Here is a 21,635-nt window from a genome sequence, read left to right on the forward strand (position 1 = left end):
TCTGCCCCCTCCCCCACTTAAGCACGCGCGCTCTCTCTCTCTCTCTCTCTCAAAAATAAATAAGCATTAAAAAATTATAAATATTTAAAATTAAGTATGCATTTGTATGGGGCCCAAATTTTGTATTCATCATGGTAGCCTGAAAGAGTAAGTATGCTTTCAACTTGAAACCAAGAATTTCTGCCTAGCAAGAGGAGAATGGACTAACATGAACACCATGAAAAGTAAGTGTGGTTTTCTTCCCTAAGCATTCCAAAAGAGGAACATGCTTTGCGTTAATATTTGCTAATTTAACATTATATGAACTTGAGTTTTATAAATACTTATATTATTCTTCATGTGACTAAAATCACATGGTCATGTGTGCTTAAAATAGATTTTAAAAGAAAATTTAAAAAATAGTATTAATCAGAGCATCAAGCACATCTCTTTTTTTTTTTTTAAGTTTTTTAAATTTATTTTGAGAGAGACGGAGACAGAGGGAGACAGAGAATCCCAAGGAGGCTCTGCACTGTCAGCACAGAGCTCAATCTCATGAACTGAGAGATCATGACCTGAGCCGAGATCAAGAGTTGGAGGCTTAATCCACTGAGCCACCAAGGCGCCCTAAGCACACCTTTTAAAACCATAAAAGAAGGGGAAAGCGTTGGTGGGGAAGGGGTTAAATAGGCAATGGGGACTAAGGAATGCACCTGTCGTGATGAGTACCAGGTGATGTATGGAAGTGTTCAAACACTATATTGTTCACCCGAAACTAATACAACACTGTATGTTAACTAACTGAAATTAATATAAAAACTTAAGAAAATAATTAAATAAAACCATAAAAGAAAATCCAAAAGTTCTTAATAAAGTAGAACACATTTCAGAATAGAGACCTATTAAAAAATGCTAAGTACCTGTTACCAAGACCTTGAATCATCACTTAAAATATCGAACTACTATTGTATAATAAACTGATACTGACATAAAGTTTGAACGACCACAAAGCCTTATTACTAAAACTGGTCACTCAACCAGCAAGATCTGCATCACTTGGGAGCTTGTTAGAAATGGAGAATCTGAAAGCCCACCCCTGAACTGTTGAATCAACTGGTATTTGGTTAATAAGGTCACTAGGTGCTTCACATGCATATTAAAGTTTCAGAATCACTGTCCTATAGAATAATATTATTACTTCATAAATTATACAGCATTACTTGTTATTTCTTTGCATTAGAAGTGACTGAGGTATCTGAACAAAGTTCTAGAAAATTCAACTTGCTATCTGAAAAATCTATTTCTATTTATATATTTACATATGTACATACCTAATATATTTTTTGCTTATTTAGGTAGACCCTTGATGAATATTAATGGCATACAGTAAAAATGATTAACTTTCCTTAATCTTCAAGTGGCAGGATAATATTATGTATTTAAGAATCAAAGAAAATAGGCTGCAATAGCTTCTTCAAAATTTTTTAAAAGAAAAAATTTAAAGAATTTTAAAGAATCTCTTTTACAAATTGTGGTAACTTTCAAATGATTGTCAGCAACTTCCCATCCTAAACTACTGATGTCAGAATTCTCACAGCTTGTAAAAACTCTGATTTTCCAATGCAGTAAGACTCTCCTTGGCTACAATAGACGAAGCCTTGCTTAACACGTGCATGCGTGTGTGCACACACACACACACACACACTCACACACACACTCTCTCCCTCTTTCTGTGGAAAATCTAAGCTGTTTTAACACCATAAGCACAGGGATTTTTTTCATGTTTTAAAATGCAGAAATAAAAAAGACTATGCCTTAAGGAAGAGAAGACATCTAGGCATTTCCAAATTAACTTAATATACATTAATGTATCAAAGGGCACCCAGTCTGTTAGAGCACTCTGGATGCTGAGACAGGTTCCTGAGAACCTTAGAACCACTCTATGTATAACATCAATATTTATTAAAGCAAATAAAGACAATTCAAAATTCTGTGATAAAGTTAGGATACTTTTTTAACAACTTATGCTAAATGTTTACTTCTTTTCAAAAAAAAATTTTACATTTATTTATTTTTGATAGACAGAGACAAAGCACAAGTTGGGGAGGGGCAGAGAAAGGAGGAGACACAGAATCCAAAGCAGGCTTCAGGCTCTGAGCTGTCAGCACAGAGCCCGACGAGGGGCTCGAACTCACAAACTGTGAGATCATGACCCGAGCCGAAGTCGGATGCTTAACCAACTGAGCCACTCAGGCACCCCACTGTTTACTTACTTCTTAAGCACATCTTTAAATCTCAGACTTTAGGGTAACTTTATAGTTACAGGGGCAATATCACCTTTAATAATAATATTTACCTGAATAAGCTTCCACTAGTAGGATGAATAATAATTATGAATAAATGACAGTCATTTTAATGAAATAGGTGAAGCTTTTAAAAACTGGAATTACTTGAAAATGAAAGATTTTTTTTATCAAATTGCTTAAGGGTAATTCAATCATATACCTCACACTAAATTCTACAATATAAACAACCACCTATCCTATCTTTTATTTTACGTAAAAGTTTATCTGACATTTATGTATCTAAAGAGTCTAACTTATATAAAGGTGATTTATTTTGTGACGGTATCTTAGGAACTGTAAAGAGAATCTGAACTCTTAAGCAACTTACATGAAATATCCTCTTGAAGTCTATTTTTCCATAGTAGAGAATACAGACACAAGCTATCAAATACCTAGGAAAGATGGATGCTGTGATGTTGGGAGAAGAAGTAAAGAGAGAGAAAAGAAATCTCAGACTTTAATTTTTTCATTCAACTTTATCCACAGTTTGCATCGGTAATATACATTTAGTGTTCCATTTATTTTTAAATGCATCAGAAAATCAATTATGATAGATCTGTGACCAATACAAAGATTTCTGAATTCTTCAAAAAATTCACTTAGAAAAGTCGATAAACTAGCATTCTGTAAAGATAATTATTAAACAAATGGTAATGCATTTTTACTCCTTATTTCAATTCTAACATATCCAACATCACTTCTTTCTTGTGCCATACAGTAATAAAATTTAGCAGAAGTAGCTATCTACTACATTTTTTAGGGCCTAATAAAATATTTGCTTGACTTATTTAACCCCTTCAAATCACAAATCCAATTCAAATAATTATAATCATTCTTAATTCAATAAGTGATGAAGTAAATATAAAATAACCATAAAAACCATTTAGAATAAAATTTACACTTATTTTAAAAACTACTAAAAGAAATACATCAGAGCCTTGATAAAATGTGTCCTTGGGGACTATGCTGAGAAACTGACTTAGAGGTGGTGTTGCCTTTTGGCACTAGAGTAAATAGACTGACATGATGTGAACCTCAGATGAACCCATCTTAAATGGAATTTTGCTTTGCGGCGAAGAATGCTGTAAGTGAGGTTCTGGTGTATTTTCCCTTTAAAGCAATAACTGACAAGTAAGTGAAATGCAATAAGGAAATGGCCTATAATTTCAATGAGAAACAGGAAAATACCTGTAGAATAATTAACATCTAGACTGACTGAGAAGACGAATCCTACCGCATGGGAACGAACTATGAAAGCAGTATGAATGATTGCTGTAGCTCTTAATGGTCACTTGATTTGTAACGTTGTCAGATTTGTACAATAAAAACTAACAACTTGAGATCTTTATTTGCCATTTCTTACCTTTATTACCCAAGTTTTCACTAGGGAGATTGATTATGCCAATGAAGTTTTTTTTTAGATCCAACTGAAAAATAGTAACTAATTAACTGAAATATTTAAAGTAATAAATTACTAATAATTTAATTTTAAACCTTACAGTTATAAGAAGCTTTAGTTCTTTAAAAGCTCCAATTTCACACTTGGGGAATGTAAAGAACACATGTGTATTCTAATGCCAAAATGTAATTATATGGCTTCATTGCCAACTGATCAATAAAAGTAGAGTTGTTTCTAAACCAACCCTTATTATACCATTTGGCACACTAGTTTTTACCTTTTATATATACCCTTTGAAATACCCAGGCCAACACTTTTAATAAGTTGCATCCATATTAAGAGGTAACAAGTGCAAATAATCACGTATTTAAGATATGGTACTTGCTTGGCTACTACAAAAGTAATTATACTAAGGTTCTTCTATAGCAAACTGAGTTATTACAGTAATGTTTTTGAAAAATTCCTGCACTCCTACCAACGTAAATTTACCCAGCTCCAAACTAAACAAGGACTTTAGGTAACATAGCATACTTAGGAAAATATTTATAGAATGGTCTGTGTTTAATTCAACATCATGTTCACTGAGGATCCTAAGATTTACAGGATCCACAAATGGCCAGATTCCAAATGCACACCTATTCTTCAATGGCTGCTCTATGAATCTGAAAAAAAAAAAACAACCCAGCTAATGGCAGCACGCCGACTGAAAGTCCAGACACAGATCCAAACTTTGGCAGTTTTATCAAAGTGTCCTTGATAATGAGTACTTGGCTACTTCTCAAAAACCTTACTGCTTTGTGTAACATTTTCAATACAGAAATAAAATACTCTTCAAATAATACATATTAAAAGATGATTAAGTTTTGCAAAATTAAATAGCATAAATTAAGCATATTAACATTGTTTTTTTTTTTTTGACAACATGACATAACCAATTTAAGGAAAACTGCAATGGACTAAATAAAAAACCACAAATGTCACCGTGTGAGGCACATTTAAATCCTCACGTATAACTGACCTTACAAAATCTACTAAAATATTTTAAAGTTCCATTGATTCCATTAATACATAAAAAGAAATTGCAAAAATGCTTAAGACTATGTAAGAGTCATCAATTACACAGGCACTTCACATGTAAACAGTCTACAGTACAACTGAAAATATTTTGGCACTAACCTATAATACTAAAAGAATTTAATATAAAGCCAGAGTTCTGCATTTTCTACTCATTTTTTTTCTAGAAAACTAAGACCAAAGATTGAAGAAACTGTGTATAAACTAGAATTAGAAGTGTATTAAATAACTCAAATATAGAATAGTTTTAAATCGGTAAAAAAATGATTACCTCATCCAGGTGTTTACTAGTATGCTCTGATATAAAAAAGTAAACCTAATGTGATTATTAAATTGAAACCACATCTTAAATTTAGTATCAATCTGGTTTTTGAAAAATAATGAAGGTTATCAACTGACTCAGTAAAAAGAGAATTTGAATTTATCAAAAACTCTTATTAAGTTAATCCAGTTTTTCCCCCAAAAGAAGTTTGGGCAATTCGAAATTTAACTTTGATGTTTTAACATGATTTTTTTTAAGCTATGGATTGACCTAATAAAATTATTAATTTTGATTAGACATTCTTATCACGAATTGGAGATTTTTTAAATCACTTCAAATAAATGAAACTATACACTTATAATTTTGAAATGTTACATCAAGCTGTAGAAAGCTGAGATGCCTTGGTTGTAGGTAATTCAAGAAGAGCCTGCACTGTGACACCAACTTTCACAAGACCTCTCTCTTCCAGAATATGATGAGGCAAACAGAGTCTTTCCTGAAAAACAAAATAAATGATATCAGAACATCTGTTTTTTAATAGTGCAGTAAAGCCTGAACAAGTCAGAACTGGATTTTTAAAACATGTGTCCTGTAAAACTTCAAGTAGAAAGTACACAATTTTAATTAAATTCTAAACTTTTTATTCTCTTCTTGAGGTGTAATTGCCATGTAACATTATATTAGTTTCAAGTGTAAAACATAATGATTTGAACAGCATTCTCTTCTCTGTATCTATAATGTACATTTTATTTTGTTTGTCCACTTGGGTTTTTTTTAGAGTCTACATGTAAGTGGAAACATACAGGATTTGTCGTTCTCTGTCTGACTTAATTTTGTTTAGCGTAATTCCCTCAAAGTCCATCCAAGTCACAAATGGCAAGATTTCGTTCTTTTTTATGGCTGAGTAGTATTCCGCTGTATGTATACCACATCTGTGTCCATTCATCCACCAACGGTCTCTTCGGTTGCCTCCATATCCTGGCTATCGTAAATAATGCCACAATGAACACAGGGGTGTGAATATCCCCTTGAATTGGTATGTTTGTTTTCTTTGGATAAACACTCCGAAGTAGAATTGCTGGATCATATGGTATTTCTATTTTTAATTTTTGAGGATCCTGCATACTGTTTGCCACAGTGGCTGCACCAATTTACCTTCCCATCAACCTGACGCAAGGGTTCTCTTTTTTCCACGTCCTCATCAACATTTTGTCTTTTGGACAACAGCCATTCTAACAGCGGTCAGGTGGCATCTCCTTGTACAAATTCTAATTCTAAAATGGCTCTTTCGATAGACTTTTAGGGTATGGGATTCTATTTTACGGGCTCTGTTCTGATCTGAGGTTGATCTGATCCACATAAATAAGCGAATATTTTAAAGTGAGACAGTCATGCTAGAAGTTCCCTAAGCTCTTGTGCTGGAGTAGAAAGAGCACTCCATTTCCAGTCAGGAAATCTAAGGGCCATGCAATACGAAGTACTAAAGGTACTAAAAACTACCCAGAGACTCAGTTTCTTCAACCTGAAGAAAGGACCGTGTAAGAAACAAACTGAACTCTTCAGTCCTGTACAAAATTGGCCTCTCTACAAAATTAGAGACGAGAGAGGTCTCTAATATATGAAATGACTCAGTACTTTTTTTTTTGTCTTACTGTTACTTCTTTCCAGCTGCTAGTGATCTTTGTTGCTTCTTAGTTCAGTGGTCTAGAATTTGAGAAGTAGCAACTGCCTCCTCTTGTAAGCACATCACATGTCATTTGACCTTAAAGGCAGCTTTGCATTAGGTTTCATTAGCCTTGGCTGATCCTCTTCTAACTTCTTTCCTTTTTGTAAGTAATCTCTACTCCCGACGTGGGGCTCAAACTCACCACCCCAAGATCAAGAGTCACATGCTCTACCAACTCAGCCAGCCAGGTTGTCCCTCTTCTAGCATTCTTGATGTTTTCAAGAGTTCTGTCTTCACTCTCTTCTCTTTTGTACTATATCTTCTCTTTGGTATTCTGAAAGCCTTATCAAAATTGCAAGGGTTAACTAAATAAATTTGGTAGCTATTTCTGAAGAAACAGGGTAGTCCACTGCTTCAGCTGGGACACACATTCATCTCAGGAAAGTAAGCTAGTAATGGATAGTGTGGGCGGCAAACAGACCATCGACAGGACCCATCTGGTCCATAACTATACACTTGGTGAGCACAGTATCTTACAAGTCTAGAAACATTACATTTTTTTCTAAATCCACTGTTTCTTCAAACATGGGGGGCCTTGGCAAGACTAGGCCCCTATTCCCAAACAGTAATAACTATATCCTCCACGCTGATGACTTTCAAATCTTTATTTCCTGCCATGACCTCTCTATTGAGCTCCAGATACAAATATGAACATGATACAGCCAAATGGATGTCTAACAGGCAGATCAAAATCAATCTGTCCACAACCGAATTACATCATCACTAAGTTAAACTGTCCTTTTATATTCTGTACCTACGTCAGTAATACACTATTCAATTTCTCTCAATATAAACCTCGGAATCCTAATAGTCTTTTCTTTCTTCCTTATTCCCATAAACCATTCACCAAACACTACTGGTAATAATCCCATTTATCAGAAGCATTCTCAAAAACTATCTTCTTATCTCCATTTTCACAATAGCATTTGCTGCCTTCCCAATGTTGTGTTTATTTATTCAAATAATCACTGAAATGTTAGAAAAGAAAAAACGGTTTCAAATCAATGACCTCAGCTTCCACCTTAGAACTAGAAAAAGAACAAACAAATTAAGCCGATGGCAAGAAGAAAGAAAGAACATATGAAGTTGAGAGAGGAAAGCAATAAAATAAAAACCAGAAAATAATAGACAAAAAAAAAAATCAGTGAAACCAAATGTTAGTTCACTGAGAAAATTTTTAAAAATTTATAAGCTTCTAGCTAGGTTAATCAGAAAAAAGAAAATACACAAATTACCTACATCAGGAATAAGAGAAGTAACATCAGAAGAGATATTACAAATACTAAACTGATAATAAGGGGACATTATAAACAACTTTATAATAATAAGTTTGACAAACTACATGAAATAGACAAATTCCTTGACACACAGTATACCAAAAGCTCATGCAAGAAGAAACAGAAAACCAGAATAGCCTTGTATCTATTAAAGAAATTAGAATTGTAGTTGAAATCCTTTCCGCAAAGAAAACTTTTGGCCCAGCTGGGTTCATTAAAGAATCTGACCAAATGTTTTAAAAGGAAGTAAGATCAATTCTACACAAAATTTTCACAAAAAGTGAGGGGCAGGGAATACTTCCTAACCTATTTCTTAAGGTCAATATTACCATGACACTAAAGCCAGGCAAAAGATATTAAAAGAAAAGAAAACTAAAGACCAATATCCCCATGAACAGAGATGTAAAAAGTCTAAACAAAATTTTAGCAAACTGAGTTCAACAATATCAAAACAACAACAAAATCTATGATGACCAAGAGGGGTTTATCCCAGAAATCTAGGTTTGAGTTAATATCTGAAAATCAACCACCATTAAGTCACAATACTGTGAAAGCAAAAGGATGTTATCATCTCAGTAGTTGTAGAAAAAGCATTTGACAGAACTCAACATCCGTTCCTGATAAGAACTCTCAACAATCTACGAATAGAAAGGAATTTGCTCAACCTGATACAGTTCATCTATAAAGAAAAACAACAGCTAACACTTGCAAAGCATATATCTCATAGAGTACTTTTATCTGGAATATAGAAAAAAAACCACCCACAACTCATTAATAAAAAGGTGAATAATCCAATTAATAAAGGGGCACAGGATTGGAAAAGACACTTCTCCAAAGAATGTATACAAATAGTCAATAAGCACATGAAAATGTGTCCCACATAATTAGCCACTAGGGAAATGCTAATTAAAACCACAATGGCTGTGGGTGCCTCACATCCAGTGAGCTATGCTAGCTTACTGTCAACTTCCCCTAGAGGGTGAGGGCCCCCAATCCAGCTGCACAGCTGTGGATGCTGGGGATTGTGTTGGATGTCCAGAAACAGTCAGGGGTGGCAAATGGGTCAGATCCACATTTCAGCTCTGGAGGAACTCTGGGTGCGGGGTGGGGCAATGGGATCCTCCAGCCTTTGCATCCCAGGCTCCCCCATCGAGCCCAGAGCCCAATCCCTCCCCCGAGGCAATGGCAGGACTGGGTCCCTAGCTGACCAGGCGCAGGGATGCTGCAGGGGAGGCGACACAGGCATCAGCCACAAGAAACCGAAAAGCAGCAGCTGTGAACCTCTCCCAAGCACAGTAAATGATGTGACGTTCCCCGGCTCCTCTGAGAATCTCTGCCTGCTCCCTCCTCCTTCCCACCCTCAACTGTGTCCTTGGGGCCTAGGTATAGAATGAAGAAAGCTGAAACAAGTGTTCAAAAAAAAAAATTTGTTCATGAGTGTTCATAGCAGCATTATTCATAATAAACAATGAGTGGAAACAGCCCAAACGTCCATCAACTTATGAACTGTAAACAAAATGTGGTATAAATGTTAGTCAGTTAGTTAGAAGGTATCAGCCAGGAGGGATAAACTGGTGCTGGCCACACCCTCGGAGGCACCCCCAAAGGTTAACAGCCACACCTTCAGAGCCACCTCTAAGGGCTAACAGAGCAGGAAAGGCTTAGCCACAGAGTTGGCTCAAAAGGCACAAAGGGACTTCTAAGAACTGAGCAAGCACACAAAAGGTTGCCTTGTGCTATCCCCTGTCACCTTAGGTTACCTTAAAGTCACAGCAAAGCCCATTAAAACTCTTGAATATGCAGCACATAAATAAATACAATTATAACAGAATGCATCATATGTAGCTAGAGCTTCTCAGGTCCATTGCCATTCTTACTCCGGCAGGGGCCTGCTTTCACTCTTAAAAGTATACTATACTTATCTACTTGATAAACTCTATCTCCCTATTCTGGTCTCAGGTCTCTAATTCATTGCTGCATCCAGGCCAAGAACCTAGTGACCCAGTAACCTAGACATACAATAAAATATTCAGCCATAAAAATAAATAAAGTACCACTTTACACAAGAACACGGATAAACCTTGGAAACATTATACAAAATGAAAAAAGCAGACACAAAAGATCCCATATTGTAGGACTTCATTTATACGTAATGTCCACGATAGGCAAATCCACAGAAACAGAATGGAGTGTGGGGTGCTGGGGGTGGGGAGTATGGACAGGGAGACTACTAATGGGTAAGAGGTTTCTTTCTGGGAGGATAAAAATATTCTAGGGGAGGAGCTAAGATGGTAGAGTACTAGGAGGACCCTAGGCTTCCCTCATCACTGGAACATACCTAGATAACCATCAAATCATTCTGAATACCTAAAAAATCCATTTGAGGACTGACAGAACAAACTGCACAACTAAAGGGAGAGAAGGGGCCACATCATGGAAGGTAGGAGGCACGGAGCTATGGTCTGGGGAAGAAAAGTGCTGCAGAGGGGAGGGAGCCCTGGTTGTGGAGAAAAGAGAGGGAGAGAGAGAGAGAGAGAGAGAGAGAGAGAGAGAGAGAGAGAAGCACAACAGGGGGTAGCATAAGGAAAACACTTCTCCAAAGCTACTGACTGGGAAAAGGAGAGAGGCTGATTTTCATGAGTTTTCGCACCCAGCGGGGCTCAAAGACTGAAGTATTAGAGGTCTGTGGCACAGCTGGTCTAGAGCCCTGAGAGCACTGCAGTGCTCCTGTAAGAGGTGATAGGCAGGTGACCCGGGGGCAGACATGTGACGCGTGGACTGCCTGAGATGCACTGACAGAGACAGTTCTCCATTCTTGGAGCACATCTGAGAGAGGTGGAGTTTCCTCTCCAGGGACAAAGGAGCCAGTGAACGCCATTTCCCACCCCTGCCCCCTGAGCATAGACACAGAGACACCCACTGAGGGCAGCCAGCCTAGGCACTGGTTCTTTAGCGCACTTGGCCCCTGCCCTTCTGGGTCAAACCTGCATCAATCCCAGTGCAGCAAGACCCTCCCCAGGAAGACCGGCACAGGTCCCCCCCCCCCCCCCCGCCATACCTGGGTCCCTAAAGTTCAGAGTTTTAAACTCAGTGGGCCTGGCTGGGATAGAGTCCAAAGTGCACTGCACTGCTCCAGGCAGGCAAACAATCCAGACATATTGTGAAAACAGCAATCTGAAAAACACCTAGGACACATGAGGGAAAATTATTAGCTCCTCTGGGAGGGCTTCCCTGACAGCAGTGAGCATAAACCCCTCTCTGGGGACAAAGGAGCTGGTTGGTGCCATTTCCCTCTCCCATCCCTCAGCATAGACTAACTTCAGTCAACAGCACAGTGCCAACACCTGCTGCTAAAATTACTTTCACTAAGCCCCGCCACCCTTCGTTGTGCTGGTACTGCTTTTCTCAGGCAAACATCCCTGAGAACTGATGCAGCAGGCTCCTCCCCCAGAAGACCAGCACAAAACCCTGCACAAACCACATCTACTGACCATAAAGATCTGCAAGGCTTCAGCTCTAGTGGAAAAAGCATCAGGTCTGTTAACAAGCAGACCAAAGCACATGTAGATAGAACTAGCCACGCTCTGGCCAAGGTCCAAACACTCCCCACTGCAGGCAAGGAGCAACTCTACAGAGGACTAACGGATGGGATACAGCAGTCATAACGTGGCAGCAGAGCACATGTAGCATACGCCAGAGACACTTCCTGAAGCGTCAGGCCCTGGATGTTCTATGATTTCTTATTCATAGAGCCATTAACCTCAGAAGCAGGGAACATAACAGGCTTTCCTAACACACAGAAGAAGACAGAAACCTAGACAAAATGCCAAGACAAAGGAATTCATCCCAAAAGAAAGAATAAGAAAAAGTCATGGCCAGGGATCTAATCAAAACAGATGTAAGTAATACGCCTGATCCAGAATTTAAAACAACAATCATAAGGATACTAGCTGGGCTTGGGAAAAGCATAGAAGACATCAGGGAGACACTTACCACAGCAATAAAAGAGCTTAAAACTGATAAGGCCAAAATGAAAAGTGAAATAACCAAGATTCGAAACCAACTGGTTGTAATGACCACAAGGACGGAAGAAGCAGAGGAATGAACAACATATAAGATAAAATTATGGAAATAATGAATCTAATCAAAAGAAGGAAAGAAAAATCTTGGACCATGAATGTAGACTTAGGGAACTCGGTGGCTTAATGAAGTGTAGTTAACATTCATATCATAGGACACCCAGAAGAAGAGACAGAAAAGGGGACAGAAAATTTATTTGAGGAAATTATAGCGTCCCTAATCTGGGGAAGGAAATAGACTTCCAAATCCAGGAGGCACAGAAAACTCCCATCAAAATCAACAGAAACAGGCCAACACCAAAATGTATCATTAATTTGCAAAATACAGAGGTAAGGAAAAAAATCCTAAAAGCAGAAGACAAAAGAAGCCCCTAACTTACAAGAGATGACAAATAAGGTTAGCAGCAGATCTCTCTACAGAAACTTGGCAGGCTAGAAGGGAGTGGAATGATACACTCAATGTGCTGAATGGGAAAAATCTTCAGCCAAGAATACTCTATTGAGCAAGGCAATCAATCAGAAAAGAAGGAAAGATAAAAGAGTTTCCTAGACAAACAAAAATTAAGAGTTTGTGACCACTAAAGTAGCCCTGCAAGAAATATTAAAGGGGACTCTTTGAGTGGGAAAGAAAGACCAAAAGCAACAAAGATTAGAAAGGAACAGAGAAAATCTCCAGAAACAATGACAAAACAAGTAATAAGATGGCACTAAATTCATATCTATCATTACTCTGAATGTAAATGGACGAAATGCTCCACTCAAAAGACACAGGGTGTCAGGATGCATAAAAAACAAGAGCCATCAAGGGGCGCTTGGGTGGCTCAGTCAGGTAAGTGTCCAACTTTGGCTCAGGTCATGATCTTACAGTTCGTGGGTTCAAACCCTGTGTTGGGCTCCATGATGACAGCTCAGAGCCTGGAGCTTGCTTCGGATTCTGTGTCTCGCTCTCTACCCCTCCCCCACTTGTGCTCTGTCTCTATCTCTCAAAAATAAATAAAACATTAAAAAAAAAAAGACCCATCTATATGCTGCCTAGAAGAGACCCATTTTGGACCTATAGACAGCTGCATACTGAAAGTAAGCAGAGGGAAAAACATTTACCATGCAAATGGACATCAAAACAAAAAAGCCAGAGTAGCAATACTTATATCAGACAAACTAGATTTTAAACTAAAGATTGTAACAAGAGATGAAGAAGGGCACTATATCATAATAAAGGAGTCTGTCTATCCAACAAGATCTAACAAGTAAATATTTATGTCCCCAACTTGAAACCCCAAACATATAAAACAATTAATAACAAACATAAAGGAACTCATTGACAATAATACAATAATGGTAGACTTTAAAACCCCACTCATATCAATGGACAGATCATCTGAACAGAAAATCAACAAGGAACAATGCCTTTGAATGACACACTGGACCAGATGGACTTAACAGATACATTCAGAACATTTTATCCAAAAGCAACAGAATATACATTCTTCTCAAGCACACATGGGACATTCTCCAGGATAGATCATGTATTAGTTCACAAATCAGGGCTCAGCAAGTACAAAAAGATTGAGATCATACCATGCATATTTTCAGATCCCAACGCTATGAAACTGAAAGTGAACCACAAGAAAAATTTTGAAAATACCACAAATACATGGGAGGATAAAGAATATCATTCTAAAGAATGAATAAGTCAAGCAGGAAATTAAAGAAAAAATAAAAAACACACATGGAAACAAATGAAAATGAACAACATGGTCCAAAAGATTTGGGATGCAGCAAAAGTGATCATAAGAGGGAAGTATACAGCAATACAGGGCTACCTCAAGAAGCAAGAAAAATCTCAAATACACAGCCTAACCTTACACATAAAGGAGCTAGAAAAAGAACAACATATGAAGCCTAAAGCAAGTAGATAGGAAATAATAAATATCAGAGCAGAAATAAATGATATAGAAGGAAGAACAAGAACAACAAAAAACCACAGTAGAACAGATCAAAGACACCAGAAGCTGATTCCTTGAAAAAATTAATAAAATTGATAAACCCCTACCTGGACTTACCAAAAAGAAAAGAGAAAGGACCCAAATAAATAAAATCATGAATGAGTGGGGAGAAATCACAACCAACACCACAGAAATACAAAGAATTATAAGAGAAAATTATAAAAAATTATATGTAAACAAATTGGACATTCTGGAATACAATCTGGAATAAATTCCTAGAAATATATCAACTACCAAAACTGAAACATGAGGAAATAGAAAACTTGAACAGACTAATAATAACCAGCAAAGAAATTGAATCAGTAATCAAAACTCTCCCAACAAACAAAGTCCAGTATCAGATGGCTTCAGAGGAGAAATCTAACAAACATTTAAAGAAGAATTAATAGCTATTCTTCTCAAACTGTTCCAAAAAATAGAAATGGAAGGAAAACCGCCACGTTCATTCTACGAGGACAGCATTACCTTGATTCTAAAACCAGACAAACCCATTAGAAACAGAGCTACAACCCAATATCCCTGATGAACATGGATGCAAAAATTCTCAACAAAATACTAGCAAAGCGAATCCAACAGCACATTAAAATAACCATTCTCCACAATCAAGTAGGATTTCTTCCTGGTTGCCAGGGTTGGTCAATATTCACAAATCAATCAATGTGAAACACCACATTCATAAAGGAAAGGATAAGAACCAACATGATCCTCTCAACAGACACAGAAAAAGCATTTGACAAACTACAGCATCCATTCATGATAAAACCCTCGAGAAAGTAGGGATCCAGGGAACGTACCTCAACATCATAAAGGTCATATATGAAAAACCCATGGCTAGTATCATCCTCGCTGGGGAAAAACGGAGAGCTTTTCCTCTACAGTCAGGAATAAGACAAGGCTGTCCACTCTCACTGCTGTTATTTAACATAGTACTGGAAGTCCTAGCCTCAGCAATCAGACAACAAAAAGAAATAAAAGGCATCCAAATTGGCAAAGAAGAAGTCAAACTTTCACTATTTGCACATTACATGATATCTATGTAGAAAACGCAAAAGACTCTACCAAAAGACTGCTAGAGTTGATACACAAATTCAGTGAAGTCGCAGGATACAAAACCAACATACAGAAATCTGTTGCATTTCTATACACAAATAATGAAGCAGCAGAAAGAGAAATCAAGGAATCAATCCCATTTACGATTCTACCGAAAACCATGAGACACTCAGGAATAAACAAATCAAAGAGGTAAAAGATCTGTATTCCAAAAACTATAAAACATTGATGAAAGAAACTGAAGACACCACAAGGAAATCGAAAGACATACCATGGATATTCTTTCCTGCTTTGTCAAAGAGGAGTTGACCATATAGTTGTGGATTCATCTCTGGGTTTTTTATTCTGTTCCACTGATCTATGTGTCTGTTTTTGTGCCAGTACCATACTGTCTTGGTCCCTACAGGTTTGTAATACAGCTTGAAGTCTGGATTTGTGACCCCCTCCAGCTTTGCTTTTCTTTTTCAGGATTTCTTTGGCTATTCGGGGTCGTTTGTGGTTTCATACAAATCCAAAAGCACTATTTTTAAACATGATAAATTTTACTTCAAAAAATATAAAGCTTGTGCTGTTTGGAAGATACTATAATGAGGGGCACCTGGGTGGCTCATTTGGCTAAGCGTCTGACTCGACTTTGCCTCAGGTCATGATCTCATGGTTCTTGAGTTCAAGCCCTGTATTGAGCTCTATGCTGACAGCGCAGCATCTGCTGGAGCTTCTCTCTCTGTCCCTCCCTCTCTGCCCTTCCCCTTCGTGCTCTCTATGAAAATAAATAAATAAACTTAAAAAAAGATACTCTAATGAGAATGAAAAGATAAGCCAAAGACTTGTGATACAATATTTGTTTATCACATATCTGGTAAAGAACTTAGTTCAAAATTTATAGAGAAATCTCAAACTCAGTGACAAGAAAACAGCTCAATTAAAAAACAGACAAAAGAGGGGTGCCTGGGTGGCTCAGTTGAGTAAGCATCTGACTCGATCTCGGCCCAAGTCTTGATCTCACGGTTCTTGGGATGAAGTCCCGCGTCAGGCTCTGTCACTGATAGTGCAGAGCTTGCTTGGGATTCTCTCTCTCTCTGCCCCTCTCCTGTGCACACATGCATGCGTTCTCTCTAAATAAATAAATAAACTTTGAAAAAAGAGACTAAAATAATAGAAGATTAGAATAGAATACGCCATAAAAGAAGCCATACCAATGGCAAATAAGCCCTTGAAAAGATGATCAACATTATTAGCCTTCAGGGAAGTGCAGATTAAAACCACATTGACAAACTGGTACATACCTATCACAATGGCAAAAAATAAAGAAAAAAAAACACTATATTAAATGCTGTTGAGGATATGGAGGAACTAGAACTCTCATATACTGTTGACAGGAATGTAAAATGGTACAACTACTTTGGGAAACAGTTTTTTACTTTCCTGTAAGGTTAAGTACACACCTACCATATGTTTCATTCATGTTACTCCTGGGTATCTACCCCAAATTAAAGAATGTATGTATATATTCAAAGACTTGTGTATAAATGTTCATAGCAGTCTTGTTTGTCTCAGTGGTCGCTAAAACTGGAAACAATCCAAATGACCATCAACAAGTCAAAAGACCAACAAACTGTGGTTCACAATGAAATACTACTCAGCAATAAAAAGGAATGATCTATTTATATATGCAACATCACTGATGAGTCTTAAAACAATTACACTGAGTGAAAAAAGCCAGAAAAAAAATCATACATATTCTATCATTCCATTTATATACAACTCTAGATAGAAAATGCAAACTATTTTTTTATTTTTATTTTTTTTACATTTATTTATTTTTGAGAAACAGAGTGAGACAAAGCATGAGCAGGGGAGGGACAGAGAGAGAGAAGGAGACACAGACTCCAAAGCAGGCTCCAGGCTCCAGGCTCTGAGCTGCCAGCACAGAGCCTGACGCGGGGCTCGAACCCACGAACCGTGAGATCATGACCTGAGCTGAAGTCGGATGCTCAACTGACTGAGCCACCCAGGCACCCCAGAAAATGCAAACTAAACTATAACAACAGATAGCAGATTAGTGGTTACCCACAGAAAAAAGGATTGCCAAGGGACACACGGAAAGTTTTAGGGGTCATGAACATGCTCATTATCTTGACTATGGTGATGATTGCATGGTGTATGCATGTCAAAACTTACTTAATTGTATAGCTTATCTATATGCACTTTATTGTATGTCAATTATACCTCAAAAAAGCTATTAAAACACAAAAATCTCTTGGGGCTCCTGGGTGGCTTAGTCAGTTAGGCATCTGACTTCGGCTCAGGTCATGATCTCATGGTTCGTGAATTAGAGTCTCACATCGGATGAGCTTGAGCCCAACTTTGGGTGAGCCTCACTTCTCTCTCTCTCTCTCCCTCTCTCTGCCCCTCATGGGATTCTCTCTCCCTCTCTCTGCCCCTAGCTCACTTGCACCCTCTCTCTAAAAAAAATACAAAAATACAAAAGTACATGAAAATGAAATAAAAAACACTAAATGAAGAAACGGACTCTATATTACAATTTCTAAGTCAAGGAAAAACAAGAAGCTAATGCTAAAACTCTTTCCCCGATACCAGTAGCTGGGAAGTTTGAAAATGGGAGTTGAAAACTGGTCCTTCCATAGTCCCTCTTGTGGTAGCATGGGTGGGTTACTAACCCTTTCCTAAAACAAGCTAGAAAGAGAGTATTAGACTATGCTAAGTAGAATAGTTTCCGTTAAGACCTTCCTAATTGATGCTTCTTGCCTACTGTACCAAGAAGGTATCTGGAATATGTTGCAATGTCTTTTCTTTCATATAAAAGAACACAAATAGAGAGCATCCAAGCTTGAGGATATGTTCTCAAGTTAGATCACCTGGGTTCATAGCTTGGCCCCCACTGTGCACTAAAGATGAGACCTTGGACAAGTTCTCTAACCTCCCTGTGCCTCAGTTTACTCATCTGTAAAATGTGCATTCATTCGATAAATGTTTATCGAGAATGCCCCCCCAAAAAACTCTTAAAAATGATAAAACAGAAAAATATATATAATGTAATCCTAACTAGAAAACAAAACTTCCTAATTTTTCTGTTTTCTCAATAAGAGATTAAGAGTCTAACAAAGAAGAACTAACATAAAAATGTTTAAGAATTAAAATTTTAAAACATCATGTCAAGCATAAAGATGTAATTAGAGAACAGCAGCATGTAGTTTCGAAATTACAGGGTAATTCAACTGATTCTCTCTATATAAATTATATTTGTTCACTTGAGGAAAGAGATTAAAGTGGAATCTGTCGACCAGATTATTAGGACACTGGTAAAAAGAGCTAAATGAGCACAACTCAATATATAAATGTATCAAATCAACACACTGCACACCAAACTTAATGTTATGGATCAATTATATCTCAATAAAAATGAATTTTTAAAAATAAAAGGATGTCAGCAAATTTGACAACAAATTATATTTGAAAAACTAAATAAAGAAAATAAAAGGGAAAAGTATCACAACTATATTGTGATCTGGTAACAACACCATGTCCTTTCAACACCTGATCATCTTGATGTTGGGCCTATGATGTTTTCTAAAAAAGTAGTATTTTAATTATTTGTTTTCATTATACATTTACAATACTACTTTGCTAATTTTATAGTACTGCAATTATCACCTGAAACATAAGCCAAATTCTACAAATTTCAGACAAAGTTTGTCCCATGAGAAATTGTCATAATATGTTACTAATATGTAGAATTCGACATTCTAAAGTTTAAAACGCTGTTCACCCTGAATGCAAATCTTCTGATGAGAGTCTACCCATGGATTTACAAAGCAGTCCAAATGTGTTTCAGCAGGAGAAATGAAAGCAGCAACTGCATCACAATCAACTTTTAATATAGCCACTAAGTTATGTTTTCTCAGTGATACGTATGATTACTGCATTTTTCCATATATGTAGCTATTTCATAAATGACTTTAAAAGCAGCTTTAAAACATTCATTAGACAGCTGCTACAGTTAAAGCTGGAACTCAGTAAAAGGTACCAAGAGAACGTATTCATTTTCATGTCCACAAAGCATTATTTGTTCCTATTGTGAAGAAGAACCCTCGTATGCACATAATAAGTTAATATATAAATGATCATTTTGTTAGAAAAAGAACAGTTACCTGTGAGACACCCAACTTTTTACATGCATCAAGAAAATTTTCTACATTTCTTCGACATTTTGCCATGCTCAGTTTAGGCTGTGAAGTAAGGGGAAAAAGGTATTTTTCAGGCACATTTATACAAAAATTAATCAAAACTAAAAATTACATTTACTGACGTGTATTATTTAAAGACAGTTTTGAGAAGCTCTATCTTCCTTTAGAGAATTACTGAAGAAACTTACCACTGCTGGTGATGGCACGTGAATACTAGCTACAGAGCGTGGCCTTATATGATTGGCTAAATGGCAAAGAACAACCCCATCCATCAGTGCAGCTCCAATGTCATCAGGCAAAATGACTTTTAACCTGGATTCGAGATTCTATAAAGAAATGGGTATAAATCACAGACATTCTATCTAAATATAAATGCTATATATTTGTATCAGTAACCATTATATAATCCAAAATTTTAAAAAGCTTTGCAAATAAAATGCATCTAGCTTGCTAATTTTCCAAGTTAAACTCATTTCTACAAAGCAAATCTGTAAGGTCAATCTCGCTTACATTGCGAAGTTGTCGTATTTGCTCTCGTTCTTCCCGGAGATGTTCCATCTTTCTTCTCATTGTAAATCCTGGATCTGCTGCCCCATATTCCTGACGAGATGAGCGGCTAAAAGCTATAAAAACAGACATTTCCTAGCTTATCACAAGGCTAACAGGAAGAAGCAACCAGCAGTGGGGAAAGAGGCATGATGAAAAAGAATCAGTACAAAACTACAAAAAACACCATCACTCAATACATTCTAAATACTTTTTGTAGAATATCATTGAAATCTACTTATGTGCATAACTGAAAGCAACAGGGAAGACAAGTGTAACAATTTCTACCACCCATACATGTTCTTATTTAAACATATGTGATTAGAAACTTATGATCCAGGTTAAAAATTGTTATTGAACATACATCAGCCGTTATTATCTTTAAAGAAAAAGGAAATTATTCTTGAAGGTCAATACAGTTATTCAGGAATAAAAACTATAATTCAATACCTTGCCAAGTAACATGGATCCATTTTCTTTTGGGCTTGCCAAATGCGAAAAGATCCCTTTTTAAAACCACAATATAATGGAGTGCTACAATTTCAAACAGTGTTTGGTCTGCTGGCAGAGTGGTCATTCTAAGAGCAGTCACAGTAGAGTAGAAATAAGACTGCAGTATATCTAAGGCAAAAAGCTGAGGTTTCAGGAGCTTGAAGGTAAAGAGGAAGAAAGAAATGGGGGATGGGAATTGGAAAGACAAATAAGGTTAAGAGAAAATTACTTTTAGGAGAGGGGAAAGAATCTATGTGTACTTAAAACTACGGAATCAATCCCATTTAAGCAGGAAAGCTCTAGTTTCATACATAACCAATAAATTTTATTTGCAGAATATATATTTACCTGATCTAGGCTTCAAGCCAAAAGGACCATGTGAAAAACCATCAGTTCTATCATACTCCTAAAAAAAAAAAAAAAAAAAAGAAAAAAAAAGAAAAGAAAAGAAAAGAAAGAAAAAAATAAATAAATAAAACCACTTCTCTTTCCAAATAACCAAGGTAGTTATTTGTATCCGTTTCAATTTTAGAAGTATTTGGTTTTTTCCATGATTAGTGGAGCACAGAAAGGTAAACTGCATTTCAATTCAAATCGATACATTTCACTTTTAAAAGACCTACAAATATTTGCTAATTGATCTGACTGCATAAGCTTTTAAATACTTCTCTCTCATAGTTTAAGGAAAATTAAAAATTATTGAATTACATAAAATAAATAGGTATTTTTTGAATGAAGAACCAGATTAAAGCCTCCGAAAAAAATGAAGTAAGCTGCAATGAAGAAATAAGTGAAATCAGCAACATTTACTAAGTGTCTACTACGGACTTGACATTGAATAGATAATCTGAGGCAAATCTACACGTTCACGGTAATAGGGAGTGACAGGTGATACCAACAGATGACAAATTATCATCTCTTCTATTTTAAGGTTCATTGTTTCCAAGTGCATTTAGAGGTGTGCTATGGAAAGAACTGTGGTATGTTTTTAACGTCTGAGCTTGGAGTTAGAAAGCTTAGCAAAACATTTAATTTCTCTGTGACTACTTCTTCACATTTAAACTGGAAGACTGTTGTGAAGATTAACTGAGATGACTAAAAGAAAGTACTCTGGAAATTGTACAGCTGTAAGAAAACAATTTTAGCAGTAGCTTACTTAACACTTGCAACAACTGCAAGGCCCTCAGTCGCT

At 36.7% G+C, this 21,635-nt stretch overlaps 1 protein-coding gene across 2 annotated transcripts in view; it reads right to left on the reverse strand.

The window, feature by feature from the left end:
- Positions 1-2,780: 2,780 nt before the first annotated feature.
- Positions 2,781-21,635, reverse strand: part of LRCH2 (leucine rich repeats and calponin homology domain containing 2) — a 100,515-nt gene continuing 81,660 nt past the window's right edge. For both annotated transcript variants that reach the window (XM_043571475.1, XM_043571473.1), the window contains 5 exons: positions 20,792-20,849; positions 19,916-20,028; positions 19,594-19,731; positions 19,370-19,447; positions 2,781-5,555 (listed from right to left, as the gene is read on the reverse strand). In XM_043571475.1, coding sequence (XP_043427410.1) covers positions 5,436-5,555; positions 19,370-19,447; positions 19,594-19,731; positions 19,916-20,028; positions 20,792-20,849 — 507 coding nt within the window. In that variant the 3' untranslated portion in view covers positions 2,781-5,435. The remainder of the gene's footprint in view (positions 5,556-19,369; positions 19,448-19,593; positions 19,732-19,915; positions 20,029-20,791; positions 20,850-21,635) is intronic.

This window comes from Prionailurus bengalensis, chromosome X, assembly GCF_016509475.1.
Source record: "Prionailurus bengalensis isolate Pbe53 chromosome X, Fcat_Pben_1.1_paternal_pri, whole genome shotgun sequence".
NCBI classification, from domain to species: Eukaryota; Metazoa; Chordata; class Mammalia; order Carnivora; family Felidae; genus Prionailurus; species Prionailurus bengalensis.